Consider the following 21,574-nt stretch of genomic DNA (forward strand, 5'->3'; position numbering starts at 1 on the left):
CCTGGCCGGGACCCAGCCCGGGACCGCCTTCCTAAGTGGGGCACACGCGAGCCGGGCTCCGCTAGTGCGCAGCCCGGGGAGCAGGCCTGGGCAGGCTTGTTCCTCCCCTCTGTTCCCTTAGGCTTCTGAGTAACAGTCTCGGTTGGTCGGAATTCTACATTTAATGCCTTCACAAAGTGTCACTAAATTGTGTCCCAGTAACTCACACTCTTTCCTTTTTCTCATCTACAGTAGGAACGAGCGCCTACACTAGTGATAATGTTATTAGGTGTGTGTAGGTAGTATATAATACAATACTAGAATAATGTTTTTGAGAGCCGCCGCGCTTAGCCTTTGGCTTGAATGTACACGCGCTATCTCAGTTTAAGTCTGGAGCTGACTCAATCACTTCAGGTGTAGGGACTTTTTTAACTTTTTACAAATGAGGAAACTGAGGTAGAAGGAATGTACATAATTTTCCTGTGGCGATCCAGAGAACTTGATTTCCTGTGGTCAAGCTAGTTCCAGAGCCCACGTTTAAATAACTTATCTCATTTTTGCACTAGTTTGAAAATTAATTGTGATGTGAGCCGGGCGTGGAAGTGTACTAAAATAAACTGTCAAACAGTTTGCTGTAGGTACTCAGTATTGGCTCATTTTCACCAATCGTTGGCATATCGAAAGATGATAGGAACTTTTCAATATATTTTGGTTGCTAGGAAGATTGGTTTGGGTCACTTTGTGGTTATTTTGTTGCTCTTTTCCACCTATAAAAATAAATGTTACATGAATTTGGATCTCGCTCACCCTCTTGCTCTCTCGCTGTGTGTGAGTGTGTGTATGTGTGTATGTGTATGTGTGTATGTGTACTGAGCACTGAGCTTGAACTCGAGCTGTGTTGTCTTTGATCTGGGTTCTTTCTGTTGATGGATGACTGTCTACCTCTTGAGACATGCCTGCAGTTCGGTTTTTTGGGAGGTGAATTGGAGATGTTCCTTATTGTGATTTTCAGATCTTGACTCCTGAAGAGCTATTATTACAAATTTCTTTTTGAACACTTTATAGTCCTTTGTATGTATTAGACAACTTTTAGAGGAAACAGGACAGGACTCCCACTGGTATTTTGTTCTAATTTTGGCTTACTGGTCAATATTAAATAAATGAAGGTCAAGTGTGAGAGAGGGAAGAGATGCAACATCAGTATTTTATTTGGGGAGATGTTATTAGAATGCTAGCTAAAAAGACTTTTGTACTGATGTGAACCGAAAGCAAATAAATTCCATCTTAACTCATGGGTGGCTTTTCACAACTACAATTTAATTATCTGATTTTTTTTCTCTTTTTCTAAAAGACTGTGAAGTTTTACAAAAATCTTAAGACAGTTAACTTAGAGTCTTCTGTGTAGTTCAGGGGGCCTCGAATGCCTCAAAAAATGTTTTCAATCCTCAACATTCTATGCATGAAAATTACTGGATTTAGTAATACTAATGATAATGAAATTAACTTCATCATTTCCTGGTCAACATAATTTAAATCTGCCCCAAATTAACATCACTGAATACAAATCTAGTTCTTCATTGAAATTGATGAAACGCCTAATTCTAGGAGGGACACTGGGTCAGCTCCTGAGATAGTCAAAATTGATCAAGTGTTCATGAGAGTGCTTGCTACCTAATATAGTATCCTTATTGTTTGGTTTCTTGGGACAAGAATTGTGGCTTCTAGGTGAGGAGGAGAAGTGTTAATATTTCTCTGTGTGTGTGTGCACGTGCGTGTGCACAGGCCAGATAATAGAATTGAACAGCGGCCTCAAGCTCTCATTTGTCTTTCCTGTGCATTCACAGCTGGCACTGTACCAACTTGAGCCCTGTCTATAGTTCGGCATTTTACTGGTTAATTGGAGATGGATCCTACAGACTTTTCTGTCAGGACTGGCTTTAAATTAAAATTCCCCTACATCTCATTCCTGTGTGGCTAGGATTACAGGGGTGAGCCACAGGCACCAGCCGTGCTAATACCCTTTTTAAGTGAACTGCCTTGCTTTTAACTATGGTGCTCTTGTGAGCTAAAATAAACATGTTGTAACTGGTAAAAGTTTAAGAGAACTTTTGAGTTCTGAGAATTTAAATTTAAATTTCTGATGTGTAACAAACCAAATTTATCTTAGAAGATTCATTGTGGGTAGAATCCTAGAGGATTGTATAAATACGTGAAAATCTGTATTAGTAAATTAGTAGTGTTCTTTCTGACTTTGGTTGTGTTTTTGAGTGTTCCATGTTGGAAGGGGAGAAAGGGTAGGAAAGAGAGTAAGTCCTAATCCTCTGCACTGAAGGAAAGTAGTAGGCTCCATACTGCAGGTTATAGCTACCAAGGTTAGAAGAGGGGCACTCCATAAAACTCAATACCTGCAGCTTCAAAATAGCTAACTGAGAAGAATGTATCTCGTTTGTTGGGATCAGTACATAAAAAGAACCAAATTATATTTCTATAACTCATTTGTTTAAAAATGACCTTTTACTGATTCAGCTTTTATTTTACAAAATGATGTGGGTTTTTCAGAAGTCAATTGACTTCAAAGTTTATTTTTTGTTTGTGGCTTTAGAAGATAAGGTTAAATATCTTTGGCATTATGCTTACTGTACATACACCATGAAATGTGTATGAGAAAGGAACAGCATCAGATATATGCAAATGTACAAACATGCATCTATATCTGCGTATTCACACACACACACTTCCTACACACAGGCCCACTCCCATTATACAGGCCTCCAAAACTCTGATGCCAAGGAGGTGGGGAGGTAAACACTTACACTTTGTGATAGTTGTTTGTAGACACAGGAGAGCAGGAATTTGATTGTAGTAAAGGATTCTTGATTGGAGGTCTTGCCACAATGTCTGTGTGGCTTTTGTCAAGACACTCCACCTTTGGTTTTTCACATCTATCCTGTAAAATGGTCTACCTTTCCCTCATTCTAAGGGCTGAAAGATAGCCACTGTCTGATCTAGGTACTTACTGTAGAGTGCATTTCTCTTTCCATCATGAGTAGCCATGGGAGCCAGAATAGTGTCCCACCAATACATTCAGTCAAATCTTGTCTTGTGGTCTGGATATAGCTCACCTGTACGTTATAGTTTGTTAATGCTAGTTACAGAAAAAGTATAGACTTTGTTGTTAAGTCTATTGTCTAATTGGAACGAGTTGTATTCAGTTCAGGAAAATGTATAAGAAAAGCGAAAGAAAATCTGAGGAAAAGAACAATGAGCATTATATTTTTCCTTAGCAAGTATAGTTCACTGGAAGGATTAGGGGAATATTTACATTCAAGTCAGATATGCACCATTTGAAGTCTGGAAGGCTCATTTCAGTGTATAAATGTTTGTTGAATAACTATATACAGATTGAGTAAAGATGTACTCTATGAGATTAGGAATAGTGAATTTTAGTAGTTTCCATTGCATCCAGTATATTATGGCTGATGTATGCGTTATTTCCTATTTTGATTTTATTTTTTGAAGAGTAGCAATGGGGTCCTATTTGATTATTGGGATGGCAGTGGTTTAAGTTTGGAAAAGCAGTACATTTCACATTTCATTTGGGAAATAACAAAATTATAGTAGGGAGCAAGTTACACTGATTAGGAGGAATGGCTTATTAAGGATTGCTGAGTTTTTAGTTGTAGCTCAGTGGTAGAACCTAAGAATTCTATGCTTAGGATCCTGGAGGCTCTGGGTTTAGTCCCTAGGACATGTACACGTGTGTGCATGTTCACACCCCCTGCAAATTAGGGACCACTTATTAAACATTCAGGTTCTTACTTTAGAAGTCCATGACCAGCAAACAGCTTGGTGTTACAAAATGAATTGAGGTAAATTTTGTATTGTAGATTATTGTAAAGATGATTGTTGCTGAGAACCTTTATATGCTAATGTCATATTTTATCCTGCCAACTACATGAGATGCAAAGGTTTCCCCTCCTTCTCCTTTGGAAGTGGTGCTCTGGCTCAAGTGGTAGAGCGCTCGCCATGAGCTGAAGAGCGCAGGGACAGTGCCCAGGCCCAGCGTTCGAGCCCCACGACTGACAAAAAAAAAAGAAAGAAAAAGAAATAAACCAAAGGTTTTCCCCCATATTTAATTTGGTTTTAAAATGTTATATATTTAAGGTGAGGAGCAGAGGAAAAGAGTCGGGACAAAAATCAGTAGTCGTTGTTTAAAATTTGAAATTATTTCTAGAGTGGGTATAATTATTCACTCTAAACAGTGAGTTGATACTTTCTCTACTCCTGAGTTACTATCCAGCTTGGTTTTTGAATCAGTATAACCATCTAGTTTTTCTACATTTGAGGAGCATGATAAATTCTGTATATTTTCTTGCATTTTTCAGAGAAAATTCTTCACTGACATTCATTTTTTTTATCCTGTTGGTATTTTTCCTAGGTATTACTTTGCATGCATGGAAGCATATAGATTCTTTATAGTTTCCCTTGTAGTATAGTATACTGGTTGGTGAAGAAGGAGTTTCTGTATGTATTCTCATTTTTCTGGGATTGTGGTGGGTAGAGTAGTCTTTAGTGATAAATTTAACTTTATCCTGTTATTATGTAACTTTCTTAAAGTATCCTAAGCTGTGTTGTAAACTGTTCCCAAGTTTCAAAGTATTTTCTGAGTCTATAGCATTGGATCAACCAAGTCTTTGTTGCTGGAGTTTAGTAGCCTCAGGCTAATATTATCTTGTATAAGAAGGGTTAAGTTCCTTCAGCTGGCTTTTTTTTCTTGCTGGATGTGAGCAGTGAGTTTGGTTAAATGGTTTTCTAGTTCCTAATACTGTTCTGAGTGTGTGTTGAGGGGGAGGAGGAGTGGAGGTGATTGAAATTAGGTGTTAGTTACATCTTAGCCTTGGGTTAGAGTCATCTGCATTTTTTTGGGGGGGTCCGGTCATGGGGCCTGAACTCTGGGCCTGGGCGCTGTCCCTCAGCTCTTCAGCTCAAGGCTAGCACTCTACCACTTGAGCCACGGCTCCAGCTTTTTTTCTTTTTGCTTATGTGGTGCTGAGGAATCGAACCCAGGGCCTCAGGCATGCAAGGCAAGCGCTCTACCCCTGAGCCACCTTCCCAGCCCTCATCTGCATCTTTTTATGGTTTTCCTTCTTCTTTCTGCTAAATTTTTAATTTCATTTCATCTTGCTTGTTATTTGGGTCATGACTACCTCCCTAGTTACCACTACCCCTCTTCCTTTTGGATTGAAGCAAAGAAATTTTGAGTTTTTATTTTTCTTCCTGGAAGGTAAAGGTGTTCTTGTTCTGGCCCAGCTTTATTCCTGCATCTCACCCTTCAGTGGTATAGATCTCAGTACACTCCTTTTTCCCTTCCTCTTCTCACATTGTATTACTCATTGTGGGGGACAAGTAGAAGCATCCACATGTTGAACTTGGAGATTTCAGTTTCACTGTTTTCTTTTTCTAGAATATATTGAGTTTTTAATATTCAAATCTCTTATTGGCTACTCATTTTTTTCCTTCAAATTCATATACAAGAAGTACTAATTGAAGAGATTTGGGGGGGCTGGGAAGTTGGCTAAGTGGTAGAGTCTTGCCTCATATGTATGAGGCCCTCGGTTCAATTCCTCAGCACCACATAAGCAGATAAAGCCAGAAGTGGTGCTGTGGCTCAAGTGGTAGAATGCTCACCTTGAGCTGAATAGCTGAGGGACAGCACCCAGGGCTGAGGGACAGCACCCAGACCCAGAGCTTCAGCCCCCACGACCAACAACAACAACAAAAGATTTGGGAAAGATTCAACCTCATTACATTTTTGGAAGCCATTGTTATTCCTTAATATAGGTATCAGAATCTTCTGTCATCAAGGCAAAAATATTTTAAAATGCTGTGATGGAGAAAATGAAGTATTTGAGTGATGAGAATGTTTAGCTTTTCATTAAGAAACGTAAGCCTGGGCTTTTGACACAGCTGTCACTTATGTGTCTGGCACATACATGGTAAGTATGCAGTAAATATTTGTTAACTTGAATTTAATAAATGTACACTTGTCCAAAGATTTTGTAGAAAAAGCCAAGCATGTATGAGGTGGCTCGTCCTTATAATTCTTGCTACTCAAGAGGATGAGCTCTGAAGTTGAAGTTTCCAGGCCAGTCTGGGCAGACAAATCTGCAAGACTCTCTATCTCCAGTTAAATAGCAAAGAACCAGAACTAGAGCTAGAGCTGTGACTCCAGTGGTAGAGTGCCAACATTGAGTTCAAACCCTCCCATCCCTCTAAGTATACCCTTCTCTCCCCGCCCTCTGCCCCTCTTTTTTTGGACATGGGACTTGAATTTAAGACCTGGGCATTGTTCCTAAGCTTCTTCTGCTCAAGTTCAGCACACTTCCACTTGAGCCACAGTGTTACTTCCAACTTCTTCTCAATAGTTTATTTGAGAGAGGAGTCACCCTGACTTTCCTGCCCAGGCTGGCTTTGAACTGCCATCCCCGGCTCTCAGCCTTCCTCAGTAGCTAGGATTACAGGTGTGAGCCACTGGCGCCCAGCTACAAAAAATATTTTATAGAAAGAAATATGGTAGCAATTTCTTACGTGAATTGGCTTCGAGGCACCTTATTTTAAAACTGATTTAAATGTAAATTACTAGTTTTTGTGTTTTTGTTGGTCGTGGGGTTTGAACTCTGGGCCTGGGTGCTGTCTCTCATCTCTTCAACTCAAGGTGAGCGTTCTGCCACTTGAGCCACAGTACCACTTCTGGTTTTCTGGGGTGGCTAATTGGGAGATAAGAGTCTCATGGACTTTCTTTGCAGAGGCTGGCTTTGAACTGCATTCCTCAGATCTCAACCTCCTGAGTAGCTAGGATTACAGGCATGAGCCACTGGTGTCTGACCAAATTGCTGTTTTTTTAAATAATTTTTTTCTAAGTATGTTATTAATTTCTTTGAAGATAGTATAGATTGAGAACATCCCTGGTCTGAAAATCTCAACTCTTCACATGTGGAGTGTGCTATCAGTTGAGCCATTTTATACTTGGTCTCACAGGTCAGTCATTTACAGGTGTACTCAAAATTACTTCAGATTTGTCAGTGTGAAACATAAAAATGAATTTTATGTTTAAATGTGTGTTCTATGCCTAAACTACCTCATATGTGCACATATATTCTAAAGTTAAAAGCTCTTTTGGTCTCAAGAGTAAAGATTATTCTTTATATCAAAAGTTTTTAGAGCTTTCATCTGTAAATGCAAAAGGAAATGCAAAAGGAAATGGCACATGAGTTGTTTATAACCTTGTTTAAAAATATTACAGTGATACGTATTTGAAAGTTTGGATAGGATGTAACACCATATTAGTCTTTACCAGCAAAGATAACTTTACTATGATGATTCAAACACTGTTTACAATTTTTGACCATGGGAAAGTGCAAATGCACTTGGGTTATTACCAACTAAAATGACATTCTTTTACTTGGAATGAATTATGAATCCTTAGATAAAATGAATATGGTAAAAATGGCCTTATTGTGGAATACTTATGTAGGAATAAGCTAAACAGCTTGTATCTCTACTTAGATAACACGATAACAAAATAACTTGTTCATAAAATATGCCAGAGTAACAAAATAACTTTTTGTTTATTCTGTTTATTCTGAATGCCCAATAACTAAACTCACAGAATATTATAAGCCTTTTCTATTTCTGTACTGTGAGTCAATACTAACATTAGATGGATGCTCTTCCTTTAAAACTAGTGTAGGCCTTCAGACTTAAGTAGACCTTCAAAATTTAGTTTCTTGAGGCACAAAGTCAGATCATAGCTTCTGAGTTCAGTTGCCAAGTTATACTTGCTCACCCTTGGTAACTTTTTTTTTCCTTCTTGTTCTGTTATTTAACTTCTCTTTAGTTTGCTTCCTCATCTGTAAAACAAAGAATACCATTTTTTACCAGACTCTTCAGTGTACATTATTATTATTGTCTGGTACTGAGTATTGAACTCAGGCCCTTTCACTTTTCCTTGGCTTTTTTTTTGCTTTACCACTGAACCACACCTCCACTTTTGGCTTTTTGCTGATTAATTGGAGGTAAGTCTCCAAAGACTTTCTGTCTGGGCTGGTTTCCATCTGTGATCCTCAGATCTCAGTCTCCTGAGTAGCTAGGATTACAGACATGAGCTACCAGCACCCATCTAAGATGTTATTATTTTTGTCTTTGTTATGATTCAATGGTATTGCAATAAAAGTCTGAATTCTTCTCAGGGCCTCATACCTCTAAGCAAAGCACTGTACCACCAAGCTGCATCGTCAGCCCCAAAGGCTTCCTCCCCCTCTTTCTTATAGTAATGAAATAACCTGGTTGTATATTCTCTTAAATCATCAAAATTCAATGTAGTCTAGTATTCTTGTCTGTGTCTTCTACATGCTTCATCTGACCCTCTCATGGAATGAATAGATTTGCTTTTCTTCCGTGGTCCACAGTGAGGCAGTCCCTGAATGAAATTAAACAAATAATTTTGTTTGACAAACCTAACGTTGAACTTTCATTCAAGTTTCTGCTATTGAAGTGTCTGTTCAGGGGGGTTTCCCTCTTAGTTTCTCCTAAGTTTGCTTCCCCTTGATCTAAGAAACTTTAGTCTTAATTTCTGTTCTTACTAGCCGCGTTATCCACCACCCACCATGATTGTGGGATTTTTTTCCTTTGAGGTGATCTCAGTACTTTTTTGGGGGGGGGTCCAGTCGTGGGGCCTGAACTCTGGGCCTGGGCACTGTCCCTTAGCTCTTCACCTCAAGGCTAGCACTCTACTACTTGAGCCACAGCGCTGCCACTTCCAGCTTTTTTCGTGTTGCCTATGTGGTGCTGAGGAATCGAACCCAGGGCCTCATGCAGGGAAGGCAAGTGCTCTACCACTGAGCCACCTTCCCAGCCCCTCTCAGTACTTTTACTAATGTGATGATGATGAACACTAATGTTTTGCTGTTACATTATCATGAACATAAGGATATTAATTATTAGAAAGCACATTAAATATCCTTCAATTTAACAGAGAGGAAAAGAAGATGTTGGAGATAATTACATGGAGAAAAGGGTTACAAACAACGCTTTGATAAATTAGGATATCCAGTGTCTGCTGGGCCCTCAGCTTTGCTGTACAATCATCATTTTTTCTTTTCCCCCAGTCCTACCTCCTGGCTTCCTAGGTCAGAGAACTGTCTGTCAGGCATGAATAAGCTCTTGAAGCTTTCTTACTCCCAGCTCTGCTGTAGAGAAGTGTGGCTGCCCCAGATGCAGGGAGTGCATTCATTCTCCCTCCAGGGAGACCTGGTTCTATCACTTGTCTTTTCTCTTTCTTTTGGTCATTCTTTTTTTTTGGGGGGGGGGTCCGGTCGTGGGGCCTGAACTCCAGGCCTGGGCGCTGTCCCTCAGCTCTTCAGCTCAAGGCTAGCGCTCTACCACTTGAGCCACAGCGCTACTTCTGGCTTTTTTCTTTTTGCTTATGTGGTGCTGAGGTATCAAACCCAGGGCCTCATGCATGCAAGGCAAGTGCTCTACCACTGAGCCACCTGCCCAGCCCCCATTCAACTTTTTAAGTCTGCTGTCAGCTCTTCTTTCTTCCTGTATGTGTGTGTTTTGGTGCCAGTCCTAGGGTTGGAACTCAGGGCCTAGGTACTGTCCCTGAGCCTTTTTGCTTACTCTGCCAATGGAGACACACCTATACTTCTGGCTTTTTGCTGGCTGATTGGAGAAAAGAGGCTCAAGGACTTTGCTGCCCAAGTTGGCATCTAACTACAATTCTCATATCTCAGCTTCCTGAGTAGCTAGAATTACAGGTATGTGCCATTGGTGCCTGGCTACTTGTTAAATATTCTTTTTCTTCACAATTTTATTTGCTGTCATAATTTCAGTTACAATCTAGATGATGTCATTTCTGTGTCTGTAAACCTGACCTTTTGCCTGAAATCCATATGTCTTCACCTGGGGCAGGTGTCTGTTCCAGACTTGAAGCAGCCATTTCACATTTCTAAAACAAAATGTATCATTTCCTTCCCTATCACCATTCCCTTTTTAGGACATTTTTGTCTAGGAGGCTCCTAGGAAGGACACACCCTCTTGCACATGCCAATCAAGTGGTCCACCAACCCCGCCCCTCCCCCCTTGACTTTTTTACTTAAACATTCTAGTTTTTTCCCCCACTCTTCCTCATCCAAGCAAGTATATAAGGCCAGGTACCTGTCTCTTCTAATCACTTACATATTTGTTATTTTTAAATTGCATAAATGATGACATGTCACTTGCAATCCCCTGGATCCTTGCCTTCTGAGCAGCCTGGATTATAGGCACAAGCCACTTATGTGGCTGGTCCCTTTTTCTCTTCCCTTTGCTCTTCCTTTTCTCCTCTTCTCCTTCCCTATCCTTTTCCCCCTTCTATCCCCTCCTCCTTTTCCCCTCTTCCTCTTCCTTCCTCCTCCTCCCCTTCTCCTCCCCCTTCCTTCCCATTCTCCTCCCCCTTCCCTCCCCTTCCCTCCCCTTCCCTCCCCCTTCTCTCCCCCTTCCCTCCTCTTTCCCTCCCCCTTCCCTTTCCCTTTCACCTCCTCACTTCCCCCTCCCCCCCCTTTTTTTTGAGATAGGGTCCTGCCCAAGCTGACTTTGAATGAACAATCTTCCTCAGTGTGATGATTGCCTTTTAAGCTTCTATCTCCAATTTTTTTTTTAAGGTCCTGGGGCTTGAACTCAGGGCCTGGGTGCTGTCCCTGAGTCTCTTTGTGCTCAAGGCTAGCGCCCTAGTGCTTGTGCCACAACACCACTTCTGGCTTTTTCTTTCTGACTAGCTTATTGGAGGTAAGAGTCTCACCAACTTTTCTGCCTGGGATGGCTTTGAACCATGATCATTAGATCTCAACCTCCTGAGTAGTTAGGATTACAGGTGTGAACCACTGGTGCCTGGCTCCCTCTAATTTCTTGTTATGTATGTGTGCCATCTTATCCTACTCCAATTTTTATCTGCTTCCTTTAAATTTGTAGGATAGTATTTGAATTCCTTAAACTGAAATAGCACCTAAAGTCTCTGTAATCTAGCCTCTCCTGCCTGCCTACTGTTGGGTCCTATTATTTCCATTATTTAATTCTCAGAAATTTTTATTATTATTTTTTTGGGTCCGGTTGTGGGGCCTGAACTCTGGGCCTGGTCACTGTCCCTCAGCTCTTCAGCTCAAGGCTAGTGCTCTACCACTTGAGCCACAGCGCCACTTCCGGCTTTTTTTTCTTTGCTTATGTGGTGCTGAGGAATCGAACCTAGGGCCTCATGCATGCAAGGCAAGCGCTCTACCCCTGAGCCACCTTCCCAGCCCCCTCAGAAATTATTTTAGATACTTTTTTTTACTGACTTAAAATATATTTATAATAGACACTTATTAGGATGAAACAACTCATCTCACCAACAACTTACAGCTACAAAACATACTTTTTCTCCTAGTCTTTTTCTCTGAAAAGAGAGGAAACATGAGATCAAGAATTCCAACTGTAGATGTATGTGGAGGATGCACCGGACGTGTATATTTAGATGCAGGATTAGAAAGAAGTTTTATAACTTCTCTCAGTGTTCCATGTTTGCATATGTAGGCCTAGACATGGAGTATCTTCTCTTACTTGCCTTCCTGCCTGTCTCCATTTCTGGCTGGTATTTTGCTGTCTCTGAGAAGCTCTTGACAGCCCTGATTTTTATGCCCTTTTTGCACTGTGTTCTGTTACAATATGATGTACACATCATATTGTAATTACATGATAATCTTTTTCTTTTCTTTTTATATTTTTGTGCCATTATTGGGGCTTGACCTCAGGTCCTAGGCCTTGGTGCTGTCCCTGAGTTTTTTGTTCTTTTGTTTTTCAAGGCTAGTTCCTTATCAGTTAAGCCACAGCTCCACCTGTTGTTTCTTTTTGGGTAGTTCATTGGAGATTTACTTTCCTGCCTGCCTGAGCTCTGATCCTCAGATCTCAGCCTCCTGAGTAGCTACAATTACTGATATAAGCTACTGACCCTGGCGATTATCTGTATTTTTGTTTTTGAATTAAAAAGTTCCTTCAAGAGCCATGTTTGTATTTACTAGTAAGGCACAGATTGTGACCTAGTTGTCTGGATGAAGCTCCACAGACTTAGAGTGAAGTCCAGGGTTGGAAAGGGCCTTAGGAAGGATAGAGTGTGTTAAATACTGCTTTTGTAAATTCTTTGGTAGTAAAGAATTCTCAAGATGCATTGTATTCATAAACTGCTTTGTTAAATGGCAACTCTTTTTTTTAAATTAGGTTTTTTATTGTGAAAATATAGTGCAAAGGGGTTCTAAACCTTCCCTTCGCTTCTTTGTAGCCTCCTTTGCACCCATCCTTCCCTGAGCTTTGGACTTGGCCTCATGCTTACCAGATAGATGCTTTACCATTTGAGACAGACTTGTAGCTACTGCTTTGCTTTAGATGTTTTTAAGGTAGGGAGTCAACTTTTTCCCCCCTTTTTTGGCAGTATTGGAAATTCACCGTAGGACCTTGTACTTGAGATGCAGGTTCACTACCACTTGAGACACACCCACAGCTTCTTTTTGTGTTGGTTATTTTTGAGATAGGATCTGTGGACTGTGATCCTTCTCATTGTGTTTTGCTGTGTTGCTAGGGAGAACAGTATTCACTGTGCTCCATCATTATACTTCTCTTGTAGCTGGGATTATAGGTATAGACCAACACCACTGAACCCAGCCACTGGTTGAGATGGAGTCTTGTTAATTTCTTTTTGCCCAGGCTGTCCTTAAACTATGATCCTCCATCTCTGCCTCCCAAGTAGCTAGGCTTACAGGCTTGAGCCACCTTCTTTATACTTAATCACTGTCATCATCACTGTCCCTAGATTTCTTCTTTATTCTTAACTGCTGTCATCTTTTTTGCTTCTTCATATTCCTGAAACCTGGCCATTTACAAACACCACCAGCCAGCAACAGCCTCTTTGTTGCTAGTGTGCTTAGTAGTCACTGGAGAGTTGAGGGCTGTCCTTAAGCTGTTTCCAGAACCATCCCTGTGCGCTCAGCTGTTCTTTAACATTGGAGTCTTGTTTTGCTTGCTCCTGGGCTTGGCACTCTTCCAGAGGAGTAGGGTTTCAGAAGGTTGTTATTTGCCTTGTTGAGATCTATAGAAGGAAAAAGTGTCCATCACACTTATTTTATGCTTTATATTCAGGTAACCTTTGAATATTTGAAAACATTTTGTTATCTAGTAGCTTTTTTCCTAAATTAGAAGATTTGGAAGATTGCTCAAGGCAGTCCAGTGGTTACTAAGTAGCCTGAAGAAACAAGTATCAGTCCTTATATGGGACAAATATTCATGCCATCCACTTTGGAAGCTTTCCAGAAGCTCCACTCCTCACAATGATGAGTTTTATTTTTCTCAGGAGTTGTATGTTCCACCTCCCTTTAGTCAGAACCTTCAGAACGGAATGCATTATTTGAGTTGCTTAGAACTGTAGACTCTATGGATTTACTGCATTGAATCTTTTAGGTAGGCCTTGAAAGGTGAATTGCTAAGACAGCTTTGGTTGACCGCTGGGCAACTGGCACTGTAAACTATAACAAAACTGTCAGCTTTAGGCACCACAGAACTGGTGTGAGCCCTGTGGATGACTGTGCAGATTATTCTTAGCCTTTGTCTCTGGGAAGCCAGCACTGAGCAGGGGAAGCACAGGATCCCAGGGTTACTTTGACAGAATTTAAAGTGCTCTGCCTGACCAACTGAATAGCTTCTTAGGATGTACACCTCCGGAGGTAGAGATTTTTAAAAGAAATATTCAGTGTTATTGTGGAGATTGTAGGCACTGATCCAAGATACCAAAGAGTGGGTTAGCGGTCTGTTGCATAGCAGTCCTTGAGCAAATTTGGTAAGGTATAAATTGTAAAATCTGGAAACACTGATTCTGAGAAAATAGTTTCATACTTAATATCTGGAAGTTTGACAGATGGAGTGTTAACTTTTTCTGTAGAGATTTTGAAAGACACTTGGCAGTCTCATACTTTATTTATTTGAGCTTGGTGGGTACTAAACTCAGATACATACTCTCTCCTCTTGAGCCACCTTCCTCCTTCCCCCTAGTCCTTTTGCTTTTTAGTTCATTTTTCAAACTAGGGCCTTTGTAATTCCCCATCATCCAGGTAGCAGGGACCACAAACATGTACCAGCACATCTGGATTGGATTTAAAGATAACTTTCTTGTATTGGGAGAGTACTTGATACTGACATTCTTTGGAGCTCATTAAATTAATACTTTTGACATTTTACTACATGTGGAAACCATTTGATTTTGAGAATGGCAAGAATGGATTCTGAGGCTCTGGCTTGGAACTTACTTGCATGAAAGATAGCCTACTGGGGAAGAACAGCAAGATTTGTAGAAAAATGGTTTGAGATGTATTACATTTATAATATCAACAGGAAGTAAATTGTGCAGAGCATCTTTTTATTTTATTTCCTTATAATGATGCACATTTTCTATTTCAGATGAATTTACAATTTATTGTTTGGATTGGACTGATCAGTTCAGCTTGCTGTGTGTTTGGCCAAACAGGTAAAAAAGAATATTTTCCCAATTTCTCTTTCCTTTTTCTTCAGTATCTTATATTACTCTTGGTTAAGTTAGGTTCCTGGAAAATGGTAAATCAGTTGGTTTTGCTTCTTCTGAAAGCCCTGCAGTACCACTATCTGATCCCAGGTGGAAAGTATCCTCCTCCCAAGAGGATAATGAAGCCTGTGCTCTGACTTCCCCCATCCCTGCTGTCTAAAATGAGGATAGTGAAATACAGAGGGATTTGTGTAGAATAGACTATACACAAAGATTTTTGAGAATTATAAAGAATTGAAGCGAGTAGAGGGAAGGTGATAGCATGAAATATGTTTATTAGCGACTAAAGTAAATGTGAAGTTGTGGATTATGAATTGTCTGTTGTTGTATAAATACAACCCAGGAGCAATTCACTTTTTAGAAGATGTTCTTGCTCTTTAATCAAAAACTCTTTGCAAATTGTGAAATGTTGGCACATGTGGAAGAGCAATGAGAATAAAGCCAGAAATCTCTGTAAACTATGGTGTATCCACATGTGGAATCACGGGTACTCAGTTCTTTCCACATCTCAAAAAGTATACTTAATTAGAATTAAGTGTGCTGAGCATGGGGGGATTAGTACATGCAGAAGTGAAGGAAGAAACAGTAAATGGAATTCTTAATAAATTTGAACAACCCAGTATCAGTATCAGAATACCACAAACAAGGTAAGAAACTAAGCAGAATATAATTTCTTCAGTATGTGCAAAAATCTAATGTAAACCAATATAGATATGGTATCATGAGTAATGTAAAAAGAAACTATTTTGCTCAGTTGTAGTTAAACTCTGATTTGTATAGCCTTTTGCAATGATAGATTGTGACATTATACCGTTGAAAAATACAGAGTATCAAGTGTGTACCAATAGTACCTAGTCATTAATACAAAAGATAGGACAACTGTCCCTTTATAACTTTTCAAAGTGATTCAAAATCAAGGTTATTTGAAATCATTAAGGTCCCTCTGAGGTAGGTCTAGTTTAGCTTGATTAACTAGGTTAGACTGTTTATATTTAGCTTCCATGTATTGTGTTATTTGCCAATGTGATCCCAATTTTAAAATTTTCTTCTTTTTTTTTTTTGGTGAAAGTTCAAGTAAAGTGATCTTTCTTTTTTCTATCAGATAAAAATAGATGTTTAAAAGCAAATGCCAAGTCATGTGGAGAATGTATACAAGCAGGGCCAAATTGTGGATGGTGCACAAATTCAGTAAGTAAAATTGTTTTCATTCATTCTGTTCTTTAATTATTGAATGTGGCCCATTGCTGTATCCTTGGGAAGACTAGATATGAAGTTTTACTTAAATCAGTGTTTGTTTATAGACCAAGATACTCCAGTCTAGAACTATGCTATTAATCACAGTGGCCAGCATGGCTGTTGAACCCTTAAAATATGAGTGTTAGAAATTAAGAGTCTCCTAAGTCTCAAATAGGTGAAGATTTTTTTTTGTTTTGGGTCCGGTTGTGGGGCCTGAACTCTGGGCCTGGGCGCTGTCCCTCAGCTCTTCACCTCAAGGCAAGTGCTCTATCACTTGAGCCACAGCGCCACTTCTGGCTTTTTTCTTTTTGCTTATGTAGTGCTGAAGAATTGAACCCAGGGCTTCATGCATGCAAGGCAAGCGCTCTACCACTGAGCCACTTTCCCAGCCCTACGTGAAGATTTTGAAAACTTAAATATTAAAAGAAAACGTTTACATGATAGTAAATTTATGTAAATATTTTGTGAATGTTGCTATTTTCTGTTTTTGCTTTTACTTTTTTAAAATTTGGAAACAGGGTTTTGTTGTGTAATGATCTTCCTGTCTTAGCCTCCTAAATACTAAGATTTTTACAGGTATATACCCCCAAGTCTGCCTCCAACTTTCTCCCCTTCTATATCTTCTCTTCTCCCTCCTTCTAGGTCTGTAGTGCAAGAGATCAAACCTAGGGCCTCCTACCTACTAGGTCCTGGTCCCTCTTCTCCCTTCCCCTCCTAGCATGGCTGCTAGATAATTGAAAACTACCTGCATGTGTAGCTTACCTCATTTCTAGGGAAAACTAGACATTTAGTTTATTTTAGACTTTCCCATTCTTTTTGATGGGGGAGGGGGATGTTAAATTAAATTTTAAAATCACACACACACACACACACACACACCCCTACCTCTTACAGAGTTGACTTCTATTCCAGTAAAAACCCATTGAAGTTAGCATTCAAATTTTACTCTTACTCAAGTTTTGTTTTTGTTTTTTTTTGGTCCGGTCTTGGGCCTGAACTCTGGGCCTGGGCGCTGTCCCTCAGCTCTTCAGCTCAAGGCTAGCGCTCTATCACTTGAGCCACAAGGCCACTTCCAGGTGTTTTTTTTTCTGCTTATGTGGTGCTGAGGAATCGAACCCAGGGCCTCATGCATGCAAGGCAAGCTCTTTACCACTGAGCCACCTTCCCAGCCCTCTTACTCAAGTTTTTGCCCTTCCTTCCTTCTTTCTCTCCCTCCCTCCCTCCCTCCCTCCCTCTCCCTCCCTCCTTTCCTCCCCTCCCCTCCCTAGGAGTGAGCTTGCTTGCTTGCTTGCTTGCTCTCTTCCATCCTTCCTTCCTTCCTTCCTTCCTTCCTTCCTTCCTTCCTTTCTTCCTTCCTTCCTTCTTTTCTTTCTCTCTCTCTCTCTCTTTCTCTACCTCCCTCCCTGCCTTCCCCCCACCCCCTTTCTTCCCAGTCGTGGGGCTTGAACTCTAGGCCTAGGCACTGTCCCTGAGCTTCTTTTGCTCAAGCACTTGAGCCACAGCATCACTTCTGGCTTTTTCTCTGTATGTGGTACTGAGGAATTGAACCCAGGGGTCTTCATACATGCTAGGCAAGCACTCTACCACTAAGCCACATTCCCAGCCTAAGTTTTTGTTTTCTTTAGGAAAGTAGAACTTCTATACTTTGTCTCTCGTGTCCTATAGCAGACTAAGTTTTCAATGAGTAGATGAATGGGTACTTACAACAGGAACTGAGTCATTTTGAGGTCATAATTAACTCACAAGCTAATGCAAGAAGCAGTGAAGATTATGTCTCACTCAGGCATATGGGCCCATATTGCACATGCCTATCTTTAACATAAGTGAGGAGGTAGCAGATGGTTGGACCATCTGAAAGATAAAAATGAGAGCATTTTATTTCTTATGACTCTTTCTGTTCTACAAAAAATGGTATATTGAGTTTAAGTTGGAAGTAGTGGAGAGGATAGGAGTGCTGTAGATTTGTCTTAGGCTATTTTCTCTGGAAAGTGAGGATTATAATTTTTGTATGATCTGTTTTGAATAGAATTGGTGAACTTTAGTAAGGTAGTTTCATGTAGAAGGCTTAAATAAGTGGTAGCTACTCATCAACATCCGTTTTATAGAGGCTATAGTTGATCTGTAATTAGAGGCTGTGTGGCCAGTTGCTCTTAAAAAATTGAGCCTTTTGAGTTTTGGGACCTAATTCCTTAATTATTAAAAGCTCTTTTGGAATATGTTCAGTCAAATTTTTATATTCTTTTTTTTTTCCTGTTTGTGTGTTTCTGTATGGGCTTGAACCCAGGGCCTTGAACTATCTTGTCTTTTTCACTCAAACCAGTGTTGTGCCACTTGAGACATACCTCTAATTTTGGCTCTTTATATAAAATATTTTGCTTTTGTCTGACCAGGCTAGCTACTGACTGTCATGATCAGATCTTAGCTTTCTTGAGTAGCTGGAATTATAGGCATGAGCCACCAGTGTCCAACTCCTCTGGATATTCTAAAGTTTCCTAAATTGGCCCTTATTTGGTAATGTTTAATCTGGTAGAATCTTATGCTTTGGTAGCATTTATAACCTTGTTATTAAATGAAAGTAGTGCAATTTTGATCCATCTGGCCCTGGGCTTTTTTTTTCTAGTTGTTTGTCTAATGTACAGATGCTCATGTTACTATTGCATTTGCCTTAGAAAATAATTTATAAAAGCCATTGAGTATTCTTTAAATACTGTTTACCCTCACTGCTATATCACATAATACCAAGAAATTGGTGAGAATAAACAATGTCACCATGTTCTTTGTGCAATCCCACATTTCATGAACTGCTTTTATTTAAGATTTTTTATATCTATTAACAGAAATATATTTGTCTTTCCTATGATCAGTTGTGTAAAATTTTTATTTCTAGAGTGTTTGAAGTATATGTAACACATTACAAATGTAGGCCATTAATGGGAATTCTGTGCCACAGTATGTACTAAGATGATAACAATTTTAAGATAACATTTAAAAACCTTTTTTTTCTTACAATAGTAGCAAAGATTTACATTTTTTGTGTGCTAGATTTCTTTAAAAAATGCCACCATTAATTGAGATGCATTTAGTCTAATATGCTTTTCCTAAACATTGATAATGCTCAAAATATTATGAGGGAGTGTGCTGTGTAGCACAACAGACTTATATATAGACAGTACTGATGCTTGAACTTGTGCTTGCTAGTAGGCAGATGCTCTACCACTTGGGCCACGCTCCCAGACTTTTTTTTGTCTGTCATGGGGCTTGAACTATGGGCTTGGGCGCTGTCCCTCAGCTCTTCAGCTCAAGGCAAGCGCTCTACCACTTGAGCTACAGCGCCACTTCCAGTTTTCTGGTGGTTTATGGGAGATAGGAGTCTCACGGTCTCTCCTGCCCGGGCTGGCTTTGAACCGCGATCCTCAGCTCTCAGCCTCCTGAGTAGCTAGGATTACAGGCGTGAGCCACCAGTGCCTGGCACGCTCCCAGACTTTTAAGGATTTTTTTTCTGAGGGCAGTTTTTTTAGAAAAAAAATCATATATGCTATTTGGACATGCATATTACTAGTTATAGTTAAAGATTAGATAACTCTGAACCTCAATGTGAGAGATTTAAAGTAGATATTTAGGACAGTTCTGGGAAAGGTATTTTTCTTAGAATTGATTTTTCTTGTTTTTAAATAAGAGCATGTATTACAGTTTGAATAAGTGGAACATTATGTTTAAAAGCCAAAGACTGAATACCTTAAAATTGTTAATTATATTGGAATTAATTTGACTTTTGTAATTAGTGTGTTTGTAATTAGAATTATGTAAAAAGATTTGATTTTTACACTTTATGATACTGATACTTTATGTATCATTTAGACGTTTCTACAAGAAGGAATGCCTACTTCTGCACGATGTGATGATTTAGAAGCCTTAAAAAAGAAAGGATGCCATCCAGATGACATAGAAAATCCCAGAGGTTCCAAAAATATAAAGAAAAATAAAAATGTCACCAACCGGAGCAAAGGAACAGCAGAGAAGCTCCAGCCGGAAGACATTACGCAGATCCAACCACAGCAGTTGGATCTGCATTTACGATCAGGTACAGAAATGCACCCAGATTTCTTAAGTTCTTGACACCCCTTTTATATGATATGTATGTATGTTGGCTCATGGTTTTGGAAGTTTCAGTCCAGGATTGAGTGGGTTCTGTTTTTTTGGGCCATGACAGGAGGCACATCATCAAAGGACTTGATGGGATACATTGTGCACCTTAAGTTTGGGAAGTGAGAGAAGATGATACTTTGTAGAGGTTATATCTTAAGTAACTTGAAACTTCCCTATAGGCCCCATCTCTTGATTTCCCACACCCCCGATCATGCCAACCAGGGGACCTAGTCTTTAACACGGGTACTTTTAGGGCATATTCCAGAACCAGACTGTAGCAGAATTGACTTTATGTCTTGTCTTGTCGGTTGGGATGTTAGCCTTGTCCTCTTTGTCTTCTTAAAGGCTGTTAGAAGATTTTTCTTTTTTAAATACAATTGAAGGCGTACCTGAGTTATTTATAGGATTCCCAGTATGTTTTACAAAACATATACACATGATCTTCATTTTATATTGTTTACTATGTATTGATTTGCTGGCAAGCTAATTTCAGTTGTTAATTTGTTTAATTAGGGGAGCCACAGACATTTACATTAAAATTCAAGAGGGCTGAAGACTATCCCATTGATCTCTACTACCTTATGGACCTTTCTTACTCCATGAAAGATGATCTGGAGAATGTAAAAAATCTTGGAACAGATCTGATGAATGAAATGAGGAGGATCACTTCAGACTTCCGGATTGGTAGGAGTGTTTGATTTTCTTTTCTTTTCTTTTTTGTCGGTCGTGGGGCTTGAACTCTGGGCCTGGGCACTGTCCCTCAGCTCTTTAGCTCAAGGTGAGCACTCTACCACTTGAACTACAGCGCCACTTCCGGTTTTCTGGTGGTTTATTGGAGATAGGGGGTCTCACAGTCTTTCCTGCCTGGGCTGGCTTTGAACCGCGATCCTCAGATCTCAGCTTCCTGAGTAGCTAGGATTACAGGCGTGAGCCACCAGTGCCCAGCTACTTTTCTTGGCACTTCTCAAAACTCTCTTGTATTTTCTTCTTTTGCCCTTCCAAACTATTTGTGAGATATATAAACCAGTTTTCTTTCTGAGAGGAAACTGATATTCCTGTCATATCTAATAGTCTTTCTGTCTCCTTTTCCTCTGCTGCTGGGTGCTGCTATGCAATTTGACACTGATTGTGCCTCACAAATAAAGAAGGGCATGATTATTGTCACAGGGATTAATCCATTCTTCTGCTTATTTATTTTACAAACCAGTGTCAAGTACCTCCAGGTTCTATTTCATTATTAATTAGCATGACCATTACTAATTTGTATGCCTCTACACTCTAATTCACTACATATGTTTTGTTTTGTTTTGTTTTTGGTATTTTGACATGGGATATTGCTCTGTAGCTCACCCTGAACACAAAATCCTCTGGCCTCAGCTTCTCAAGTGCTGGGGTTGCTGGTGTACCTCATCATTCCCTGCGAAAGATTTTTCCCTTTAACCCTATTTCCTACCTCATGTATGCCTAACTAACCTCTTTCCTGCTTGCTGCTGCTTTGGCCCTCTAAAATATTGGAGGGTGTTGGGTCTTCGTCTGTCTTTGGACGGACGGGGTCCGAGGAGAGGTAAGTGCGGCTGA

At 39.9% G+C, this 21,574-nt stretch overlaps 1 protein-coding gene across 1 annotated transcript in view; it reads left to right on the top strand.

The window, feature by feature from the left end:
- The first annotated feature begins 14,491 nt into the window (after window positions 1-14,491).
- The window catches only part of Itgb1 (integrin, beta 1 (fibronectin receptor, beta polypeptide, antigen CD29 includes MDF2, MSK12)), a 31,173-nt gene continuing 24,090 nt past the window's right edge, over window positions 14,492-21,574 (top strand). Inside the window, exons 1-4 of the mRNA XM_013009324.1 lie at window positions 14,492-14,560; window positions 15,717-15,802; window positions 19,709-19,931; window positions 20,510-20,680. Coding sequence (XP_012864778.1) covers window positions 14,494-14,560; window positions 15,717-15,802; window positions 19,709-19,931; window positions 20,510-20,680 — 547 coding nt within the window. The 5' untranslated portion in view covers window positions 14,492-14,493. The remainder of the gene's footprint in view (window positions 14,561-15,716; window positions 15,803-19,708; window positions 19,932-20,509; window positions 20,681-21,574) is intronic.

The sequence above is a fragment of the Dipodomys ordii genome, unplaced genomic scaffold (assembly GCF_000151885.1).
Source record: "Dipodomys ordii isolate 6190 unplaced genomic scaffold, Dord_2.0 Scaffold9, whole genome shotgun sequence".
Taxonomy (NCBI): domain Eukaryota; kingdom Metazoa; phylum Chordata; class Mammalia; order Rodentia; family Heteromyidae; genus Dipodomys; species Dipodomys ordii.